The sequence below is a fragment of the Prionailurus viverrinus genome, chromosome D2 (genome assembly GCF_022837055.1).
Source record: "Prionailurus viverrinus isolate Anna chromosome D2, UM_Priviv_1.0, whole genome shotgun sequence".
Classification (NCBI taxonomy): Eukaryota; Metazoa; Chordata; class Mammalia; order Carnivora; family Felidae; genus Prionailurus; species Prionailurus viverrinus.
This window is the reverse complement of record NC_062571.1, coordinates 78,836,947-78,858,460: the sequence shown is the minus strand read 5'-3', so window position 1 is coordinate 78,858,460 and position 21,514 is coordinate 78,836,947. Positions and strand designations below refer to the sequence as shown.

At 50.7% G+C, this 21,514-nt stretch overlaps 1 protein-coding gene across 5 annotated transcripts in view; it reads right to left on the bottom strand.

Annotated features, from left to right (window-relative positions):
* The window catches only part of BTBD16 (BTB domain containing 16), a 45,176-nt gene that overhangs the window by 10,131 nt on the left and 13,531 nt on the right, over positions 1-21,514 (bottom strand). For all 5 annotated transcript variants that reach the window (XM_047826137.1, XM_047826141.1, XM_047826139.1 and 2 more), the window contains 4 exons: positions 20,387-20,501; positions 16,865-16,934; positions 15,489-15,619; positions 8,335-8,454 (listed from right to left, as the gene is read on the bottom strand). In XM_047826137.1, the coding sequence (XP_047682093.1) occupies positions 8,335-8,454; positions 15,489-15,619; positions 16,865-16,934; positions 20,387-20,501 (436 nt within the window). The remainder of the gene's footprint in view (positions 1-8,334; positions 8,455-15,488; positions 15,620-16,864; positions 16,935-20,386; positions 20,502-21,514) is intronic.

Here is a 21,514-nt window from a genome sequence, read left to right as displayed (position 1 = left end):
CATTTATCCTTCCTGTGTGTCTGACTCAGGGCCCCATGACCCCAGCACCTCAAATTTTAGCCTTAAAATACCCACTTAGGAATTCCGACACATGATATTCCGTGGGTGAGCCTTGGAGACTTTAACGCTCAGGGACATAAGCCCAACACGGAAGAACAAATTCTATGTGATTGCACTTACATGAGGTTCCTAGAGGAGTTGAATTTATAGAAGCAGAAGGAGTACTGTGCTTGCCAGGGGCAGGGGGACAGGGGAATGGAGATCCGTTAATTGTTCAGTTTGGAAAGATAAAAACATTCTGGAGATGGAAGGCAGGGATGGTTGCACCACAGTGTGAATGTACTTAATTGCCACTCAATGACACACATAAAAGTAGTTAAAATGGCAAATTTTATCTTTTTTTTTAATTAAAAAAATTTTAATGTTTATTTATTTTTTTTTTGAGAGAGAGAGTGCCAGTGGGGGAGGGGCAGAGAGAGAGGGAGACACAGAATCCGAAGCGGGCTCCAGCCTCTGAGTTGTCAGCACAGAGCCCGACGTGGGGCTCGAACTCATGAAGTGTGAGATCATGACCTGAGCCAAAGTCGGCGGCTTAACCGACGGACGGAGCCACCCGGCGCCCCTAACAAGGCCAATTGTATCTTAATACTTTACTATCATAAAGAAGAATTAGGATTAAAACATTACTTCATTTCTGTGAAAAAATATTTGAAATAGTAGTTTTAAATTTTAAGGTGAAGCGTGAAAAAAAAAACTGCACTCTTTGAGGCAATACCTCGTGATGAGAAGGGCACACGGCTTTTTTCCAGCCGTCCCTCAGTGTAGACCTGGGTGCCTTCAGAAAGCCAGCAACCACGAGCCCATCCTCTAGCCTCTTAACCCCACGGTGCGGTAAATGAAACACTTCTGATGGCTGCTCCCACTGTCACCTATCAGATGTCACTGCCTTTCAGCGCCTCCCGCCAAGGGCCTTTTCTTCGAGTCCCAACGAACTTGCACCTGATGCATGGGTCTTGCTAATGTCCCTGCAGAAAGGTTAGGTTCTCGTCCAAAGACTTCCAGCCGGCTTGTGGCAGGAGCGGGACCCAGACTCAGGGCCACCATCTGCTAACATGCATCTTATTCACTGAACGTATTGTCTGTCTCTGCTTCCGAGGTCGTAAACGCCGCGAAGCTGGGGCTTGGCATCTGTTTTGTTTGCTCTTGTCCTCTGGGCGCCTCTCGCAGGGCCTGGCGCTCAGCCGGCTTGCAATTTGTTGAGTGAATGAATTGGATGAGGAATCGATCCCACCAACTCAGCAGCCTCCGTCCTGCCATCCCCTCCCTCCATGCGCCCATGTGTCTGTTCAAGGAACGCCAGCTGTCCCGCGCCAGCGCATGCACACACACGTGCACACACGCACACACACACACACACACACACACACACACACGTGTGCACACAGACCAGGCTGCTCCAGGCTGGGTTTCCTGTGCTATGGGCCCCCCTGCTGTTGCCACGCTTATTTGCCGGGTCAAGTCCTACTAGACATTCATTGAGACCCAGTTCGATGTCATCTTGACAAGAAAGTCCGTCCTAGCCTTTGTCCAACGGCAGAACTGGGTCTAGAAATCCTGTGTAACGATAACCTTAGCTGCCCTCTGGAGGGACCTCTTGCATTGGACGCTCTACACTTCTTGGGCTCCTTCCACGTCTCTACTCTCATTGAAGATGACACACTGGGTCCGCCCTGTTTGGGTGGCAAGCCAAGAAGCCATGTGACCGAAGTGAAAAGTTAGTAAGGAATGGGGGTAATATTTAGGGACCTTGAAAAGAAAGGAGATTCAGCTTCCAGAAAGCCAGACTCTAGCGGAGCTGAGGCAATGTGGTCAGAGCAAAAGAAGAAATTTAAAAAAGGCAAGAAACACCAAAGTCCAGCGATGGGAAACCCCGTTGTCCCCAAATATACCTACCCCCTCTATAGGGCTTGGCTAATCTGAGATCAAACAATTTAATGGCGCTCATGTCCGTGACTCATGGGATATTTCAAAATGAATGTTCCGGTTAAGAGATGAGAGTTCTCACACCAGGGGTGCCCAGTTTCATGATGACTCTGTTGCCACATTTCAAATGCCACTAATTAATCACAGTAGATGCATGGCTTCTGGCCGCCCCAGCACATAGGATCACAAAGCGTCTCCCTGGAGACATCAGCAGGCTCAGGGGTCACGGGCGCAGGCCGTGGCATGGTGGCTCTCCTCCAGGGCTCCCCTCACAGGGTCTGGGGGGAACATGGTGCTGGGTTTGTCAGGTCAGTGCCCACCCACCCAGTCAGCACATGCTCTTGTTCCCTCTGCACAGAGGAGCTCAGAGGAGGAATCTGTCCTGTGTGCAAATGAGATCTGGGAAGGCTTCCCAGAGGAGTCCTCGGCTAGTGCTGTCAAGGTTGGATCAGATTTGGATAGGCCCCAGGAAGGAGGGGAGGCTCAGCAGCAGCGGCCAGGGAAATCCAGGCATTGGGATCATGCGGAAACTGGCTTCACTGACTGCTTGCAGTGACCTCCTTCAGGAAAGGTTGTAAGCCCATTGCTGGGACCCATCCTTGTGTCTAAGAAGGACCCACTTAGTGATTAACAAATCAGTTAAGGGCCAGAATTACAATCTGGAGAATCTTAAAATAAAGGGATGTGGGGGTGCCTGGGTAGCTCAGTCGGTTAAGTGTCCATTTCTTGGTTTCAGCTCAGGTCATGATCTCACAGTTTCATGGGCTCGAGCCCCACATTGAGCTCTGTGCTGGCAGCGTGGAGCCTGTTTGAGATTCTCTCTCTCTCCCTCTCTTCTGCCCCTTCCCCACTCGTGTTGTCTCTCTGTCTCAAAATAAATAAATGGACTTAAAAAAATAGAATAAAAGGACGTGTCCAAAGATGTAGAAGACCCTCCACCAATTCATTGCAGAAGGACCCTGAGCAAGTCCCTGGCCTTCCCTGGCTGTCCCTCCCTGGACGGATTTTATAGATACGCTATTGAGTGAAAGGGAAGGCAGACATTAAGAAGTGTATATTGTAAGATTCTGTTTACGCAAAGTTCAAAAGCAGCCAAGACATCTTGAAAGTAAAGGAAGCCTGGATGTTGTTTTCCTTTTTCTGGGAAAGGTGGGGACTGAGATAAGACACTTTAGGTGCCTGGTCGAGTTGGTCCCTCAGTCTGGGCCCTGCTGACACAGATGTGTGAGCTTTGCGGAAATCCACTTAAGGTCTGTGCACTTTTCTGTATGTATTTTATACTTTGGTTAAAAATGTACCTTTGGGGCGCCTGGGTGGTTCAGTCGGTTAAGTGTCTGACTCTTGATTTCCGCGCAGGTCATGATCTCACAGGTCGTGGGATTGAGCGCCCCCTCCGGCTATGTGCTAACAGCTGGGAACCTGCTGTCTCCCTCTCTGCTCCCCACCTTCTCGCTCAAAATAAATACATAAACTTAAAAAAAAAATGCAGTTTTAAAAAAGTGAAAAACTTGCCTGCCTCTGGCCCTACTCCAATTGATGAGCTTTTACAGTTTTCCTGGACTTCTCAGACTGCTAACTGGAAAGAAATGATGACTTCTCCTCTGTGGATGGATTCTGTGTAAGCTTTGCTTACATTTTTTTGTTTTTCCTACAAGGAAATGTTAAATTTAATTCTGGCCGGTCTATTTGTTTTTCTAAATTAACCACTGCCAGAAAACAGACTGTGGGGGCCAAGGGGCGTGTGCGTGCGTGTGTGTGTGTGTGTGTGTGTGTGTGTGAATGCTCCCCTCCTATGCCGTTATACTCAGCCATGAAAAGAAGTTGCAAAGTGTTTGTACGTGTCTGGCTAGGTAGAGAAACTTCCCCTTCAGCTTTCTGTCAGGGTCTCTGGCATAGAACGCATGTTCTAGAACTACTGGTAGAATGAATAAAAACTTGAAAAAAAAAATCAAAGAATGAAAGAACCTGGGAGAATAAACAAGGCTTGGACCTATGTCTTTATTTGCAGGCATTGCTGGTACTGGGGTCGAGTGTTCAAATACCTTCACTCCTAGCATGCCTTCCAGACCTTGCTAAGACAGATAAGAAAAGGGGCATCTGATCTACTTAAAAAAATTTTTTTTTAAGTTTATTTATTTATCTTGAGAGAGACAGAGAGCTCCAGCAAGGGAGGGGCAGAGACAGAGGGAGAATCCCGAGCCGGCTCCATGCTGTGAGGGCAGAGCCTGATTCAGGGCTCGAGCTTTCGAAACCGTGAGTTCATGACCTGAGCTGAAATCAAGAGCTGGATGCTTAGCCGACTGAGCCACCCAGGCGCCCCTACTTTTACTCAATTACCGTTCCTAACCCTCCGATGCGGGCGCCAGGCCGGCCAGGGCCACAGCACGGCTGCAGCGTGGCCTTGTTTCCAGTGGCTCACAGATCCCCACTAGCTTGTGTTCGGGCCACTTGTCCCACTGCTGCACATGACAAAAGTACGGTCCCATTTGGGAAGTCCCCATATTGTGGTGGCCTCAAGATGTCCACTCTGACCACTGGGAGATCCCTCATAGATCACTCTGTCATTTACATTCTTTCATCAATACACGTAACTTTAAAAACTGGGCCAAAGACTCAGCTTCCTTGATCCTCATTCCGAAGCCTATGTACTGTCTCCCAGGGGGTCTACTCCTCTGCCTCATCTTTTAGAGTCCCTGGCATGTCCCGTGGCCACAGGGACCTGACCAGCTGTTCCCCTTGGTGTCTCATTGAGCCGTGAAGGTCAGCTCCCCTGGTGACCCGACTCTGGCCCACGCTGGCTGTGACTCCCGGCAGCCTCCCTCCTCCACTAAAAGCAGAAATGCCTTCTCGCAGCTCCAGCCTTCAGGCCACCAGCTCCTCTGGGCCAGCAGCCCCAAGACCCTGCCCTGCTGCGGGGCAGCCCCGGGGATCCACAGGAAGGGACAGTAAACACGGAACAAGGCACCCAGTACCCACTGCCATCCGAGGTAGACATCACTAACCAACTGAGACGTTATTTCTCCCCGAGCCTACAGAAAGCCTTGGAACCCTTCCTTGTCTAGAACACCAAGCAGGCACCCGCCATCAGTCATCTGTCTACAGACCCTGTTACAGACAAGGTGTTCTCTGAATTTTGCATCAGCATATTACAACCCACTTCCGTGAGGGGAACCAAGCCATACAAAAACGATTGCTGGGGGCGCCTGGGTGGTTCAGTCGGTTGAGCGTCTGACTTCAGCTCAGGTCATGATCTCGCGGTCTGTGAGTTCGAGCCCCAGGTCGGGCTCTGTGCCGACAGCTTGGAGCCTGGAGCCTGCTTCGGATTCTGTGTCCCCCTCTCTCTCTGCCCCTCCCATGCTCATGCTCTGTCTCTCAATAATAAATAAATGTTAAAAAAAAAGCGATTGCTGGAAACTCATCCTTCAGAAGCTCTTCCATGCACAGCACGGTGCCAGACAAGCTAGGGGTGTGATAAAGGCCCACAGACCCTTTCTTGAAGCTGCTCATGATGTCCCTGGGGGACATCAGTGGTCGTCAGGCTCTCAGGGGTCAGAAAGGCTCTCAGGGGAGGCCCCACGGTGGACAGACTGGCAGCGGGGGCAGAATGGGTGGGAGTTACATTAGCAGGAGAGGCAAGTGCTGATCCCTAGGCTGAGTCTGGAGACTCAGGGGACACACATTTGGGAGGTGGAGGCCATGGATGAGGGAACACCTTAAAGGTGCCACTGTTCTAGGGCAGAAGAGCGAGCTGGGATGAGAGGAGAGTCGCCCACAATCCTAAAAATGGGCACGTGGTCCTCAGAGTCGGGGGTGCGCCTGGACAGCTGCAGGGGAAGAGCCCCGAGGCCCAGACCATCTGTCTGTTCTCCCTGGGGCACCAAGCTTGCTGGCGGGGAAGCGGGAGGGAAGGCAGGCGCCCAGGCTGCTGGGAGTCCCCCGCTGTGCTGCAGTCAGAGAACACGGGGCCCCCCAGTAGAAGATACTGGGACCAAAGGGAAACTCACAAATGGTTTCCAACAAGGAACAATGTAGCATCGGGGGCTTGGGAAATGTAGCCAGGCGTGGGAGGTGTGAGGTCAAGAGGCAACCAGCGGTAAGTTCAAGAGGAATGGAAAAGCTAATGATAGTGGCCCTGGGACTCCAGCTCAGGAAAACCCAGTGCACCCTACTCTCGGCGGGGGGCCACCCCCCTGAGAGCCTCATTCCCTCTGTTTCTACCGCATTAAAAACAGTTTCCACATTCCAGCTCATTTCCTACCTCCCGTTTCTAAGACATTCCCAGTATGAAAGCTAACCTGGAGCCAAAGAGCAAGCTTTCCTGGTTGTGCATGACTCACTGGAAAAAGTGTCTCTTGGGCTATTAAAAGAGTGGGGGGTGGTTAGTAAAACATTTGCGCTCAAAGCAAATTATATAGAAACTAAGCAAAGCGCATATCATCCTGGCACTGAATACCGCTTTCCCCAAATAACGAGACAGGAAAAATGGGCTCTTTAGTTAACATGGTGCAGAAAAGGATTCACTGCTTCAGAACAATGCAAACGGAGCTTGGCTTGATCAGGTCAAGCCACTGACCAATAGGTGCAAGATGTGTTTATCTGCTAAACTCACACGTGCAAAAGGAATGGGGCCTCTTCGCTCCCTTGAACACGCCTTATGGTGCCTGGAAACCCCATTCCTGCTGAGGTGGGGAGCCGATGCCTAAACCCGACAATGAAAGTGATGCCGGCTGTCACTTCCTCCAGGCAGACCCCCTGCGGCCCGCCTGGGACTGTCTGTAGCTACAGGGCCACCACACCCCACAGCCAGCTCGCGTGATGTGAGCATACATACAAAGTTTGAATCGAAGCTTTATAAAGAGGCGTGAAAGGGAGCCCATAAACTACCAGTTTCGCCCTGCCCCCCACCCCGCTCCCCTGCGCCCAGGCTGCCACTGCTAATGGGGGCACTCTTGATAGGACAGATAGAAAACACTCACAGCAGAGGGCAGCACGGGGAGGGGAAGGCGCACTCCAAGTCCCCTGCTAACAACAACACTGAACCTACAGGCAGCCTCAGGATCTTTCTGAACACAGCGCCCAGGGAGCTATTACTGAACCAGCTGAGTGGACACAAGAGAGGATATCCAATCGGCCATTCTAGGAACGGGCAGCAAAGTGTCTTGGGATTTCCGCAGGCCGGGTTCAAGTCAGACCCCGTCCCTTACCACGTGTGTGATCTCTGACAGGATAGTTCATTTCCACCTCAGTTTAGTCATCTCTAAAATGGGAATGACAAAGCAAGCCCCGGAGTCTTTTACGGATGAAATGAGATTACGAATAGAAAGTGCTGTTGTCGGGGCGCCCGGGTGGCTCAGTCGGTTAAGCACCTGACTTTCGCTCAGGTCACGATCTCGCGGTTCATGGGTTCAAGCCCCACATCGGGCTCTGCGCTGACAGCTCGGAGCCCGGAGCCTGCTTTGAATTGATTCTGTGTCTCCCTTTCTCTCTGCCCCTCCCCTGCTCATGCTCTCTCTCTCTCTCTCGCTCACAAAAATAAACATTTTAAAAAAGAAAGCATGTATCGGAATTAGTAAGCATAATTAAATGGTGTCCATTAAACTGTAGTTATTTTTTACTGAAATTTTGAGATACGCAATTTTTAGAACTTATAAGTTTAGAGAGGATAAGAAACTTGAGTTAATTCTATGAAACTTTTGTACATTCAAATGTTTTTTCATTTGTTCAGAAAATTCAGAATTTTATATGCTGTTGTGAAATATAAGTGAGGACAACCTGGTCTAATTTAGGTACCTTTTTTAAAGTTTATTTATTTATTTACTTAGAGAGAGAGCACGCGCAAGCGAGTGGGGGAGGGGCAGAGAGGAAGAGAGAGAATTCCAAGCAGGCTCTACAATGTCAGCGCAGAGCCCGATGCAGGACTCAAACCCAAAAATCGTGAGATCATGACCTGAGTGGAAATCAAGAGTCAGGCCCTTAACCAACTGATCCACCAGGCGCCCCTAGGTACATTTAAAATACGATGTTTTTAAGGTCAGTGTGGTTTGGTAATACATTTTTCTAAATAAAAGGAGTACCTCGTATAGCATGTCTTTCGCTGGACAGAACGTGTTCAGAAGCACATGAGTATCTCTTATGATCGCACCTACATGTTATCCACGTTTTCAAGTACGTGAGCCATTTCCAGCGGCTTGAAGATACCCCAGAATCTTAGGCCCCATAAAGAAAATTGCATTCTGTGCACTCTAGATGATGCTATCGAAAATCATGTCATTGATGCTTTTCCTCCATGATATTATGAGTACAGAAACCGAGCGTATGTGCGTTTCATCAATCAACACGAAGTCATGTTACCTGGTAAAAAATGCCAGCACCGTTTCCTGCACAGGAACTGTCTGCACTTTGGGGTTCAGTTGCAAGAAGACCCACAACAGTAGCGTGTTCAGAAGATGAAACTCATTGAAAGTGAACAACCTGGCCGAAATAAGAGAAGACATTTCAGGAATAGCAAAATCTCACACGATTTGCAAGAAAATGGCAAGTTAAAAGTGAGTTGAGGTCTGAGGCAATAGCGCCCCCGAGTCTGTCGGTCACTTCAGCCAGAGAGAGATGAACTGACCTTCTCAGGGTCACTGGGACAGTGAATGGCAGCGCTGGGATGTGACCGTCAGCAGCCTGACACCCACCTGCTGTGCCACCAAAGCCACGGGCAGCATTTAATGAGCCCTTACCACAGACAGGTGTGTGTGAGACATGTTTGGATGTTTCTTTCATTTAATTCCACACAGCAATCTTGCAAAGTTGCGATACATTCCTTATATGGATATGTGAATTCAGACTGGCCCTATGTTTACTTAAAATTTTAATATTTTGTTCAGCGTGGGTTTTGAGGGGGGAAGGGGCAAAGGGAAAGGGAGAGAGAGAGAGAGAGAGAGAGAGCATCGCAAGCAGGCTGCATGCCCAGCATGGAGCCCGACTCAAGGCTCCATCCCGGAACCATGAGATCATAACCTGAGCTGAAATGAACAGTCAGATGCTTAGCCGACCGAGCCACCCAGGCGCCCCATTCGTTCATTGTGTTTTTTTGCATTACTGTCGATTTTGAAGTATCGCACTACAATATACTTTATCTGAAGACTGAGGGTTGTTTTGTGTCCCCTTAAATTTTGCACCCGAGGTTAGTGCCTCACTCATCACCTTCTAGTCCCAGCCCCGACTGAGGGCTAAATAGCTTATCCCAGGTCACAGGATCCTGGGGTCAGACCTGGCGTGGCTCCGTTCGGCCCCACGCTGGCTGTGGAGCCTCCTGCAGGCTGCTGGGCGGTCCCCCAGCCACTACGCCCTCATCTGCAGATAGTGGTGACAGCCAACGCTCAAAGTCTACATGAGTGACAATGCTGAGTTTTCCTGTCGCTGCGGTAACAAGCTATGAACCAAGTGGCTTAAAACAACACACATGTATTATCTTACGGTTGTGGAGGTCAGAAGAATAAAAATCGATCTCACTGAGCTAAGATCCAGGGGCGGGCCGCCTTCTTTCTGGAGGCTCTATGGAAAATCATTTCCTTGCTTTTTCCAGCTTCCAGAGGCCACCCACATTCCCATGGCCTGTGGCTCCTTCCTCCACCCTCAAGCCAACAGCACAGTGCCTTCCAATCAATCTCCTTCTGGTTCTGATCCTCCTGCCTCCCTCTTCCATGAGGAAGGAGCCTTGTGATTATCCTGGGCCCACCTGGGTAACCCAGGACGCCCTCCCCAGCTCAAGGTCATCCATCCGCAATGTTTTTCCTCTTTGCCATGCAACCTGACAGATTCACAGGCTCTGGGGGTTGGGATGTCGACATCATCGAGCTGACCACACACGTACAGCTTGCTGAGTGCAGCGCCTGGCACCTAGGAGCGTGCTAGTGAGTGGCCGCTGGGACTCGTAAGTGGCAGGGCCAGGTCCTGGCTGCAGAACCCACGCTTGGCCTGCAGCAGCATGAGACTTCTTATCAAGAAACAAGTGGTGAGAAGGAGCGAGTGTCGCTCCCCACGGTGTCAACTCTGTAAAGGAAGGGTGTTTCCCAAAGAGGTTCTCTAAACAGCCTCCAACAACTTGATTATCTGAGAAGTCATTTCGGTGTTTCTTAAACCCCTCGATATTTCCGGTCTTGACCACGGGAATGGCACACTGGCTTCGAAACCTGTCACGGCCTCTGCACCCACAACTTTGAGTGGTCTTGGTGGGTGGGACCCAAGCTAAGTAGGGACTCTAAAGAACAATGGAAATGTCACCCACCCACCTTTGACACTATTTCTGATCACAGAATGTCTCTTTGCTCTGTTTTCAGGTTATCTACAGATGCATGGGCTTTGACTCTGGCCAGACAGGACCAAATTTGTCACTGTCTGGGCAATGACAGTGAGGCAGGAGGGGGGATGTCACAGCCACTTGATATGATGTGCCCACATAGAACTCCACAGGGACACCAACCACCTCTGGGCTGGGGAGCTACATGACTCCCGGTGCAGAATCCAAGCCCAAGGTTCCCAAGCCCAGAAGGTTCTTTGGGACGTCTCCAAAGAGGAACAGGCAGCAACACAGGAGGAGTAACTGGGGCTCCGTGAATCAGGATTCTGGTTTTACTTTCATTGTGAATGGTAATTGTTCAAATAAAGCCCTGTCTTTAGACCAAGTACCAGTAAAGTATTGGCTCCTGCTCAGGACACTCAAACATATTTTCATTTACATAAGAGCTCTGATGGCCTCAATCAAAACAGAACTTACAGAGTTCTTAAACTTCCCTCGGGGAACATCTGGGCTGTTCTCCCTGTGTTTACTGGGGCTCACTAATAGCCATTGGGAGGCAACTGGCATTTGTTCTTTAAGAGAAGAATGCTTCTAACAAGGCACTGTTTGTCTTTTTTTTTTTGAGAAAATTGTATGTAAATAATAAAGGCCCCCCTTTGAGTATAGAGAACGCCGTCTCAACGCAAACAAGAAACCACGAACAAGGGTACCCACGGCAGCATCGATTGCCACGACAAAAAATGAAGCAAAATAAATCAAAAGGCCATTAAGAAGGGAATGAAAAATTGCTATCTATTCATTCTATGGAACCCTGTACAACATCAAATTTAAAATGCTAATCAGATATGTAAGTATCAATACGGAGAGAACACATCGCATCATGTTAATGAGTAAAGTAAGCGGCAGAACATTAAAGTCACTATGAGAACATTTATTTGAAGTTTAAGCCTTTGCAAAATGTTATTTATGGACACACATATATGTAGTAAGAATATAATCACATGGATGCGTTCACGCGAGCCCATGACAATGGTCTGATTGTCTTTAGGGAGGGAGGGAGGGAGGGAGGCAGGGAGAATAGAAGGAGAATAAGGCTGGGGAGGGTGCACAGTCTTGGTAGTGTTTTCTTTCTTATGACAAAATGTCACTGTTCATTTTGGGAAGTGGGCCCAACTGTGTTTTCTATGATCTTCCTACATTTAAAAGTTTTTTCTACAATGAAAAATAGATCCATCAATATCCTTATTGATCTTGATTATCAATAAGGAGAAATGGGCTAGGCTGGCAATGACCTGGGGTTTTGAGGCCGCCTGGACCTGCATTCAAATCCCATTTCTCATGCTGCATGGAGGGAGCCTGGGTCAATCTTTGCATTTCCCGTAATCTCCATTCCACAGGTAAGAAAGCAGGTAACAGTACCCACCTCACTGGGTGGCTGTAGGAATTAGGCTGATAACCCACTCAGAGTGCTCTGTATGCAACAAGTGCTCAATAGTTAGTAGGTATTGCGATTAGCCAGAGAACCACCAGCTTCAGGAACTATATATTTTTTTTAATGTTTTACTCTTTTGAGAGAGAGAGAGAGAGAGAGAGACAGTGATGAAGGGGCAGAGAGAGAGGGAGACACAGAATCCGAAGCAGGCTCCAGGCTCTGAGCTGTCCGCACAGAGTTTGACGCGGGGCTCGAACTCACAAACTGCGAGATCGTGACCTGAGCCGAAGTCAGACACTTAACCGAAGACTCAGCCACCCAGGCGCCCCAGGAACTATCACGTTTGAGAGCCATGCCCCGTGGCGTTCCAGATGTTAGTGGGAAAGCTGTTGGACAGGCCTGATGTGGAGGACAGGGGGGGCTTCTCTTGGGAATTCTTGAGCCCTCAAGACGTGTGGTGTCCTCGACAGGAAGCCAGGGAGAAGCGGGCACACCCCCGCTGCAGGGGCGGCAAGGCAGCCTTCCTGCTGATAGGAACCAGACAGCTTGCCAAGTTTTCCATGTTCCTGAGTCTACAAGGAGCTTGGCTTCCAGAAAACTTGGAATGAAGCTTTCATAATATTAGAGTTAGTGGAACAGGGTAACCTAGTGGTGACCTCTAAAGACAAAATGAACTGAAAACCCAAGGCCCAGGCAAAGAAAGTAAAACCAGAGGCCCTGGAGGCTAGTAAACCGGTGTGTATTTTATGCGAGGTCATTTATAAAATGGAGAGCAAAACCCAAAGGGAGCTGAGGTCAAAGGGACTTCAGAAAGGGAAGGTGAACAGCCCAGAAGTTGAAGCACCTGCTGAGAAGGATGTTGTTCCGATGATGCTTAGAAACCCAAACACCAGGGGGGTGGGCCACAGTGTACCTTCCTGGGCCCCGGGGATGCGCCATCCCCGACCTCAAGGGTTGGCGTGGCCACACGGCTGCTCTGGTGTCACGTGACTTGCCAGGACGACCCAGATCTGGTGGAGTTCTGGTTGCCGGGAAGCCTGGTCTCTGTGACGAATGAAGAGACGTTGCAGCATGGAGGGTGTGAGCCTGGACCTTGGAGCCTGAGTCCCAGGTTGGAGCCCAGCCCTGCCTTTTACTGTCCCTCTTATCTTAGGGGCAATAACTACCTATCGCATAGGGTTGTGGTGGTTGAAAGGCACAGCGCACAGGTGCTCGGTAACAGCGAACTCGTCCAAGGGTTTGTTCTTCATTGGCTGCGGTCCAAAGTGCCAGATCCACCAGCCAACAAGTGCGCCCAGATGAGGAACCTGAGCCTGGGTGAATGTCTAACAATCCCGCCGGGCACGGGGTGCGGCCAGGCCCTGTCTTCCAGCACCCTCTGTTCCCCACCTCCCTCCAGCTTTAAAGCAGGCGGTCACTGGACATCAACAGGGCGGGCGAGGAGAATGTGCCCCGGGGAACACGAACACGAGTCTGGGAGCCGTTAGCCCGGTCTCTCCAAGGCACACGGGCCCCATGACTTGCTCAAGGCCACACAGGGTCTCCTCCAGCTGCCGGGATGGCTCTGGGTTGTGTGGACACAGCTCCTGGGGGAGGGGCCCGAGGAGCAGGACCCAGTTCCCAGCTCCGTCATGTCTCTCCAAGCCTGTGAGTCTAGACGCTTGACGTGGAAGGTGCTTGACCTCTTTTCCTGCCTAGTGGACATTTTGTAAGGCCTGTTCCATCACCAAGGTTCTGGCTGTGGTCAGACAACTTTTCCCTTTTCTTGGTCAAATACTACCAGGGTGCGACAGCTCAGTCTTTCCAAGGGAGGGACAGTGTTACGAAAAGTCTAAGGGATGCCTTGTTTACCTTTTCCTCCACGGTTGTGTAACCTTTCCTCTGCCGGAGGTTGGGGAAAAGCATCAGGGAGTAGGGCAGAATGACACCAGGAGTGCCCCCCCCCCCCCCGGGGCCCCAGAAGTGTTCCTGGACTGGGTTCCTGAGGTCTTCCTGCTAATATGGTCTCCCTCGACACCAGAACTCTGTTCTACCAACCACATTTCTCTGTAAGTGTGAGGGCATCACAAGCCACTTAGTAAATTCAAACCAACGGTGGAATGAATCTTTGCAGATCTAATTTCTGATATCAGAACGCTTTCCGCCACACGACCACGAGTAAACATTCCATTTCTAACATACGGCTAAAATGTTTAGTGGGATTTACTTCTCACTTTTGAAACCTACCCAAAGGGAATACAATCTCGGTACCTTGGCAATCAATGGGTATCGAGAACCTTTTCAAGAGTCCCAAAGAGTCATGACAAGTAAATGCAATATGTGATCCTAAACCAGATCCCGCACTGGGGGAAGAAATGTTATAAAGGACGGCACTGGGCTAATCATGTCAAGGCATTAACATCAATGCTAAATTCCCTGAAGTTGACCACTGCATTGTGATTACATTAAAAGGTTCTTTCTGTTAGGAAATAAACACTGAAGCATTTAGGAGACAGGGTACATGATGTGTGCAACTTGCTTTCAGAGGGTTCAGGAAAAACTATGTGGGTACACGGTTACACCTACAGATGCAGATGATCAAACAAACAGCAGAAACTGAACAAAATAGGGTAAAGGGTATAGAAATATTCTTTATACTGTTCTTGCCATCTTGATTTGTTAGAAATTATTTTCAAATAGAATATTTTTTAGAATGCTTTTTACCTGTGACAAAACCAGAAAGCCCTGTTGACTTAATAATGTCACTTCTAGAAATTTCATGTGGGAAGATAATCTGGGATGAAGATAGAAGGAGGTACATTGAAGGAGGTCACCAAGACGCTACTTTCATATTGATAAAACACTGGAAATAAACCTAAAAGGCCAAGAACTGGGGACGTTTCTAGGAACTGGGCTGGAGGGGAGCAGACTGGTGGGTTCCAAGGAGCTCGGCAGGGCTGAGATCCAAGGTAGCCCCCGTGGGTGCCTCGTGGCTGGTGAGATGTTGGGGGTACGTGGGCATGCCAAAAGCTCTTTGGCTAGAGATGTTCTTGGAGGGGGTCAAGAGCTGACACAACACCCTGAGTCAGAGGTCCCTGCAGTGGTCCAGACAACAGATGATGGAGATCTCTGGCTGGTGCCTGTGGAGAGAAGCCCTTAGAGACGGGCTGGGTCTGAAAGTGCTACTGACGCAGTCGGGGCGGAGGGCCACGTGATGTGCAGAAGGCCCCCCCCAAGATTCCAGTTTGATCAGCCGCTAAAGGAACACAGGGTGGGGGCCCCCAGGGTTGGGTTTTAGCTCGAGCGTCAAACAGAGAGTCTGGTGTCTGGGTCACATCTGTTCAGGAGAGGGCTCAGGGCTAAAGGCAGGAATCAATTTAGGACGAGAGTGCTTATTTTCTGTTTTCTGCATTTCCCTGTTTTCCATTTTCCACAGCGGGTGTATATTAACGTTGTCAGGATTTTTTTAACATTATGTAGGCAATTACTGAATGAACCACCATGTGGGTCACGGGACAGCAGGCACCCAGAAGGTCCTCACCCCAGGGAAGGAGCGTGAGGGGTCTTGTCCCCCTCCCTACCCACAGTGCCCCGCGTTTCAGCCCCCACCCTGGCCAGCTGTTCAGGATGGTGGGGAGTTTGGGATGGAGGACGTGTAGGACACCTGGCATGGCCAGCAGGGGCGTGGATGCACCCCGCTGGAGCACCCCCCTCCCAGGACTGGCCCTGCTGCCCCAGGCAGGGTGGTGGGGGCTCCTGGTACCCCCCACCCCCAGCACAGCACCCCTGGGCACCAGCTCTGACCTGGGGGACCGCAGCACTCTGTGAAGCAGCTCCTGCGGGATTTTCCGGAGGTGGATCTGTGTCCCTACCAGAGGGACCAAGTTCATTTCCAGCCACTTCTCGCAGGCAGTGGTGAGCTGCTCTTCCTTGTACTGCGAAGGCAAGAAAAGCCAAGGATAGATAAAGCGATCCCTGAACTCTTGGCGCCCTCTGCTGGCCTGCGACGATGCGGCCTGGTGGTCTGACCACAGGACTTGCACACTGAAATCTCTGGGCTGAAGTCAGTCACGGATCATGGAAGGGCCTGCAGCGTGTACCCCAGATGGAGTGCTGAGGCTGGTGGGGGGCACATACCCTGACATCAAAGTCCAAAGGAAGTGGGAAGGTTCTCCCAGGGCCAGAGACCTTGGCAGGGTCTCAGTACGCTTCGCACGTCCTGGGGGCTACAGTCCTTCCCAGGCCAAGAGTGGCCGGAAAAGAAAATGTTGACCAGAATGCAAAGACACCGCCCACAGAGTGACTTTCTAGTTACTGATGGACGGTGAGGACACTTATTGTCTTTGACAAAATAGGCACTTAGCACGTTCTTAGCTGCCATTACGAGAGCACTGGCACCAGCTGATCGTGAGTTAACCAGACGTCACGGTCAGACGGGCCTGTTTCACGGGGTGAGTGCCCATCCAGGTCAACGGTAGCCTCACAGAGGAAGGCAGGGATCAGATGGCCTGGGGCTCGAGCCCAGCACTGCCACTTAGAAGCTGTCACCCTGATCAGGATGGATCAGGTGGCGTTCTCCTCTGAGAATGGGACCATTAGATTACATCATTTATTCCCGATACTGGCACGGTGACTGGCCCCAGGGCAAGGGTGCGGGGATGGGACACAATTCCACCTGACTCCAAAAAGGATATCCTGGAAGACTGTCTGCTATTCTGGTGAGAAAGACTGTGCCCGTATTTTTCCCCCTTAGTTTTTAAGTTTTTGTTTACATTTATTATTGTTATTATTATTATTAATATTTAATTTTTGGCTTTAAAATGTCCTTTTGTTTTTTAATTTTTTAACACTTTATTTATTTATTTATTTATTTATTTATATTTTGAGAGAGTGAGCAAGGCGCAGAAAGGATCCCACACGGGGCAGAGAGAACGCGGAGCCTGAAGCAGGGCTCGAGCTCACCTGAAGTAGGGCTTGAACTCACGTACCAGGAGTTCATGACCCGAGCCAAAGTCGGATGCTTAACCGACTGAGCCACCCAGGCGCCCCTAAAGATGTCCCTTCAAAATAAAATTATTTTTCATAATTGTTTGGAGCTGGGCCTGGCGGGTAAAATCCCAGAGGCTGAGGTGCTCCCAAAAGTCCCCAGGTGCCGTATGCTCTGTCCAGGTTGTTCTCACCTTGCAGCCGGCCAGGTAAAAGCTCTTGATGGTGCTTGGCGTGAGTCCCTTCATCATCACGGCCACACACCTGCAGAGAGAGAAATGCTGTTCCTGGAGGGTCCCGAGGCTGCTTTCAGAGAAGGGGCAGCCCCAGAGGTTTCATTCAACTCCAGGATGGTGGGAGAGCTGGAAACCGAGAGTTTGCCAGAGGTGCGAGTCCTGCCGGCCACCAGGCATGGTGTTCTTTAGGTGCTGGCTCTTACCAGTGATAAACGGGAACAGAATTAGCCGGGCTTGGAGTTAAGGCACAGAAGTTAGTGTTCTAAGAGGCTGACACCCTCACTCGTGCTCCCCCTTTCTCATGGTCAGACTCGTCGGCCAGGCTGAACTGGAATGGCCAGGTTTCCCCAGACCAAGGGACACCAAGCAAGCCTGAAACATGCTCATACGTGCATGCACGTGACAGCCCTGAGCCCAGCTGGGCCAGTGCGCATATCTGATGCACGAAATCAAGGAACCGTACCAGATGGAACCGGCACGCACACTCCGCATCCCCCGAAGGGGAATGGCTTCTGCTACGTGTGATTCAGACCAGGGCAGCCATCTGGGTGATTCTGCCCTTGGCTGGGAGCTCAGCCAAGATGACCTTTGAGGTCTTGTTCAGCACCTGGATTTGTGATGCTTTCAGAGTGACCCACACGACATTTCTGTTCCCCTATACAAACACACCCACACGCACCCACGTACCACACACACACTGAGGCTTGTGCTGCCACATTGCAGCCAAATGTACCGTCAGCCTCTTGAAGGCAGGTGACAGCCAGCCCAGCTGTGTGCCAGCCCAACCGGGATCTGACCTGTAAGACCTGGCCACGGCTATCTGGAGAATCTTGAGCAAGGTCCATATGCCCCCGTGCAATGACGGGTCTGGCTCATTATCCCCAAAGCCCTTGCTGCTCTGACCTTGAACCAAATTTGGGTGGAGGAAGGAAAATGAAGAACCTGTCATTCTTGGCTTAGCCCCCAATAGCCAGGGCTAGGGTTCCAAGGAAGCTGGGCCTGAGGTAGGGCAGCCAAGGCTGACAGACAGCGGCTGGAATCCCTGCTCTGTGAGGGAGGCTGGCCTTCCGACTTTGGGACCAGAGATATTAGAGCACCAGGAAAGAGCTGCTCAGAAGTGTCCTGAGCAAGGAAGCTGGGACTTAGCAGTTTTATGAAGGCTGTATGGCACAGAAGATGGGTGGTATATACAACACGAGGGAAATCTCAGCAAACCCCGGACGATCAGCCATCAACTGCAGTCTAGACTGGACTCCTTAGTCAGCCCCAGACCCTACACAATCTGGCTGTACCTACACCTGCTGGTCTCCCACCTCCCGCCACGCAACATCCAGGTCAGGCCATGCCGACACGCTGGAGCACCTTTTCAAGACTCTGGTCCCCTCAGTGCGCCCTCGGTTGTCACGTCCAGGCCTCCGAGAGCCTGCATCCCTCAGTTCATGGGACGTCTGCATCCCTCATAAGGCTTCTTGACGCTCTTGTTCGAGCATCTGGCCTGAGTCATTTCAGGTGCCCCAGAAATGAGACCCCTGCTCAAAGTGTATTTGGGGTTGAAGCTGGCTGTGTGGACTCTATGAAAGTGAATTGAAACCTGCAAGATCCTTGGGAGAGATCCTACCCCTGCCGTCTACAGAGCAGCTGATGTCCTCTCTTGTCTTGGATGGGAAGTTCATTCATCCATCCATTTCCTCAAAAGAGGATACTGAGGCGTAGAGCAGAGCAAGCTTGGTGGGCCATCCCTGCCCTAAATCCCCTCTCTATGTTGAATCCCAGGAGTTATTAGGAAATCAAAGACTACAAGACACCAGCTCGATGTCCGGGACATGACTGCAGGAGGCACGCATCCCCAAAAAAGCCCAAGGGAAGGGACAGAATATTCTAGAAGAGTGAATCCCATCAGCAATTTTCCACTCGGTTCACCTACCCTTTCGTAAGTTACTGGAATGGAGCAGTATTACGGGATACGGAAAAGGGGGAGGTTCTAAGAACTGTTCTTGTTAATCACTGGGCCCCGTTTACTTGAAATTAATCACACGTAACACAAAATGTTCCATCTGGGAATCCCCATCCTTCATTCCACTTTACTCATTTCCTGTGCCCTGGAGACCGTAGGGCAAGAAGCTTCAGAGGGCAGGGCCCTTGCCCCCTGGTCCTGGTGTCCTGGAGATGCCCAAGACGTCGTTCTTAAAGGAGCAGATGAGTGAACGAAGGTGACGGAATGAGCTGGCAGGTGACTGGCCCCAAGCAAACCTCACCTCACCAAATGCCACTGAAAGTCAGTGAAGCCCTGAATGAGCAAGCGACACTACCTCCTCAGCAGAGCAAAGCCGAAAAGGACAGTGTTAGGGGTACAGGTTCCGAGACCCCTGGCCTCCTGCATGTTCTGGCGGCTCTACTGTGGTCTTGTGCAAGCTACTCACCTCGTGAGGCCTCAGTTTTCTTGTCTGTGAAGTGGACATAATGATATACCACCTCCCTGCAGGGAGGATAAAGTGAGGTCACCCTTGCCAAAAGCTGAGAACAGTATCTGACCGGGGCAAAGGCCCCACCTCAAAGCCCTTCGTGCTGACATCCCCTCACCCTGAACAAATTCCCGCGAAGTACTCAGGATGAATGTAATGAGCCCCATTTCACATCTGAGAACACTGAGGCCCAGGGAGACCAAAGAGCGGCTTATAGCAGGGCTCAGCACAGGCCCTGCTGCTCACATCCTAGGCTGCTTCTGGCTTTGCGGAAAAAGTCTAATGAAAACTGGGAACCTCTGAATGTCAGCCCCCAAGGCTGCATTGCACTCTTCTGTTTTCACTACCCACACGTTCTCTTGGTGCCCATGAACCCAGGCAACCCTTGGCAGGATGAGCAGGCTTTCACATTCGATGTCCATCCACTGTGAACGCCCCCTGGTTTCCCCTGCTCGGCCCCCCTGACAGGCAGCCCAGGTGGGTCAGTGGGGTCTGAATCCCCAAGAGAAAGGCTGTGCCCCCAGTGGGCAGCGGGACTGGTGGGCAGCTGACTTTGATCTTTGCATTTTTCTCTCTTCCGAAAGATCTACCGTGACCGTGTGTAACATTTGTAAGAATAAAAATATTCCAGGGGCGTTTGGGTGGCTCAGTCAGTTAAGCGTCTGACTTCAGCTCAGGTCATGATCTCACATGACCTGCATCGGGCTCTGTGCGGACAGCTCAGAGCCTGGAGCCCGCTTCAGATTCTGTGTCTCCCTCTCCCTCTGCCCCTCCCCGCTAGCACTCTGTCTCTCAAAGATAAATAGAAAACTTTAAGAAAAAGACTGGTTTTTTTTGAAGAATACTGAAAGAGACGGGTGGATTCGTGCCTCGGTCCCTCTGCAGACTCACAGCTCTGTGCCAAGAAACCCGGATGTTCTAGCCCGTGGATAGGGGCCATTCTATGAATGGGCCAGGGGGGCCCCCCTCTACCTTGCCCAGGGCTGGGCCTGGCCCGAGCCTTGCTATATTTCCTTACCTTTGAAACAGGCTGCTGAACTGGAGAACGTGTGCGGAAGCCAGCACGGCCAGCACGTCGTTGACGTTCATCTCCACCTGGCTCAGGTAGAGGCTCTTCAGGGCCATGGCGAAGGCTGGGAGGCAGCATCCAAGAGAGAAAGCCGTCAGCCTGGGGCTCTGGACCCCGCGTCCCTCCCTTGCAGGTGCCCTCCTGGCTGGATGCTCAAGGGTCCCCTGTCTGTGTCGGCAGAGACGCCCTTAGAGGAAACGCACGTGCTCGGACCTGAGCACAGCTACAGCCCGGGCTCCCAGCCTCCACCAAGGAAGATGAAGCCAAAGAAAAGTGAGCTCCTGCTGAAAGAATGCGATTTTTTTTTTCTAATATGAAATTTATTGTCAACTTGGCTTCCATACAACACCCAGGGTTCATCCCAACAGGTGCTCTCCTCAATGCCCATCACCCATCACCCACTTTCCCCTCCCCCCCTCTCCCCATCAACCCTCAGTTTGTTCTCAGTATTTAAGAGTCTCTTATGGTTTGCCTCCCTCCCTCTCTGTAACTTTTTTTTCCCCTTCCCCTCCCCCATGGTCTCTGTTAAGTTTCTCAGGATCCACATAAGAGTGAAAACATATGGTATCTGTCTTTCTCTGCCTGACTTATTTCACTTAGAATAATAAGTTCCATCCACATTGCTACAAAGGGCCAGATTTCATTCTTTCTCATTGCCAAGTAGTATTCCATTGTATATATAAACCACAACTTCTGTATCCATTTGTCAGTTGATGGACATTTAGGCTCTTTCCATAATTTGGCTATTGTTGAAAGTGCTGCTATAAACATTGGGGTACAAGGGCCCTATGCATCAGCACTCCTGTATCCCTTGGGGAAATTCCTAGCAGTGCTATTGCTGGGTCATAGGGTAGGTCTATTTTTAATTGTGTGAGGAACCTCCATACGGTTTTCCAGAGAGGCTGCACCAGTTTGCACTGAAAGAATGCTATTCTAAACCCATCCCAGGGTCCGCGCCTCAGGGGTTCTCTGCTAACCTGGGCTCCATGGCCTGTGCAGGGAGGTGACTGCCCAAATATGTACAGAACGCTGTGTGCGCGTGGCTGTGCTTTTTTCCTCAGGAAAATCTTGTCCTCA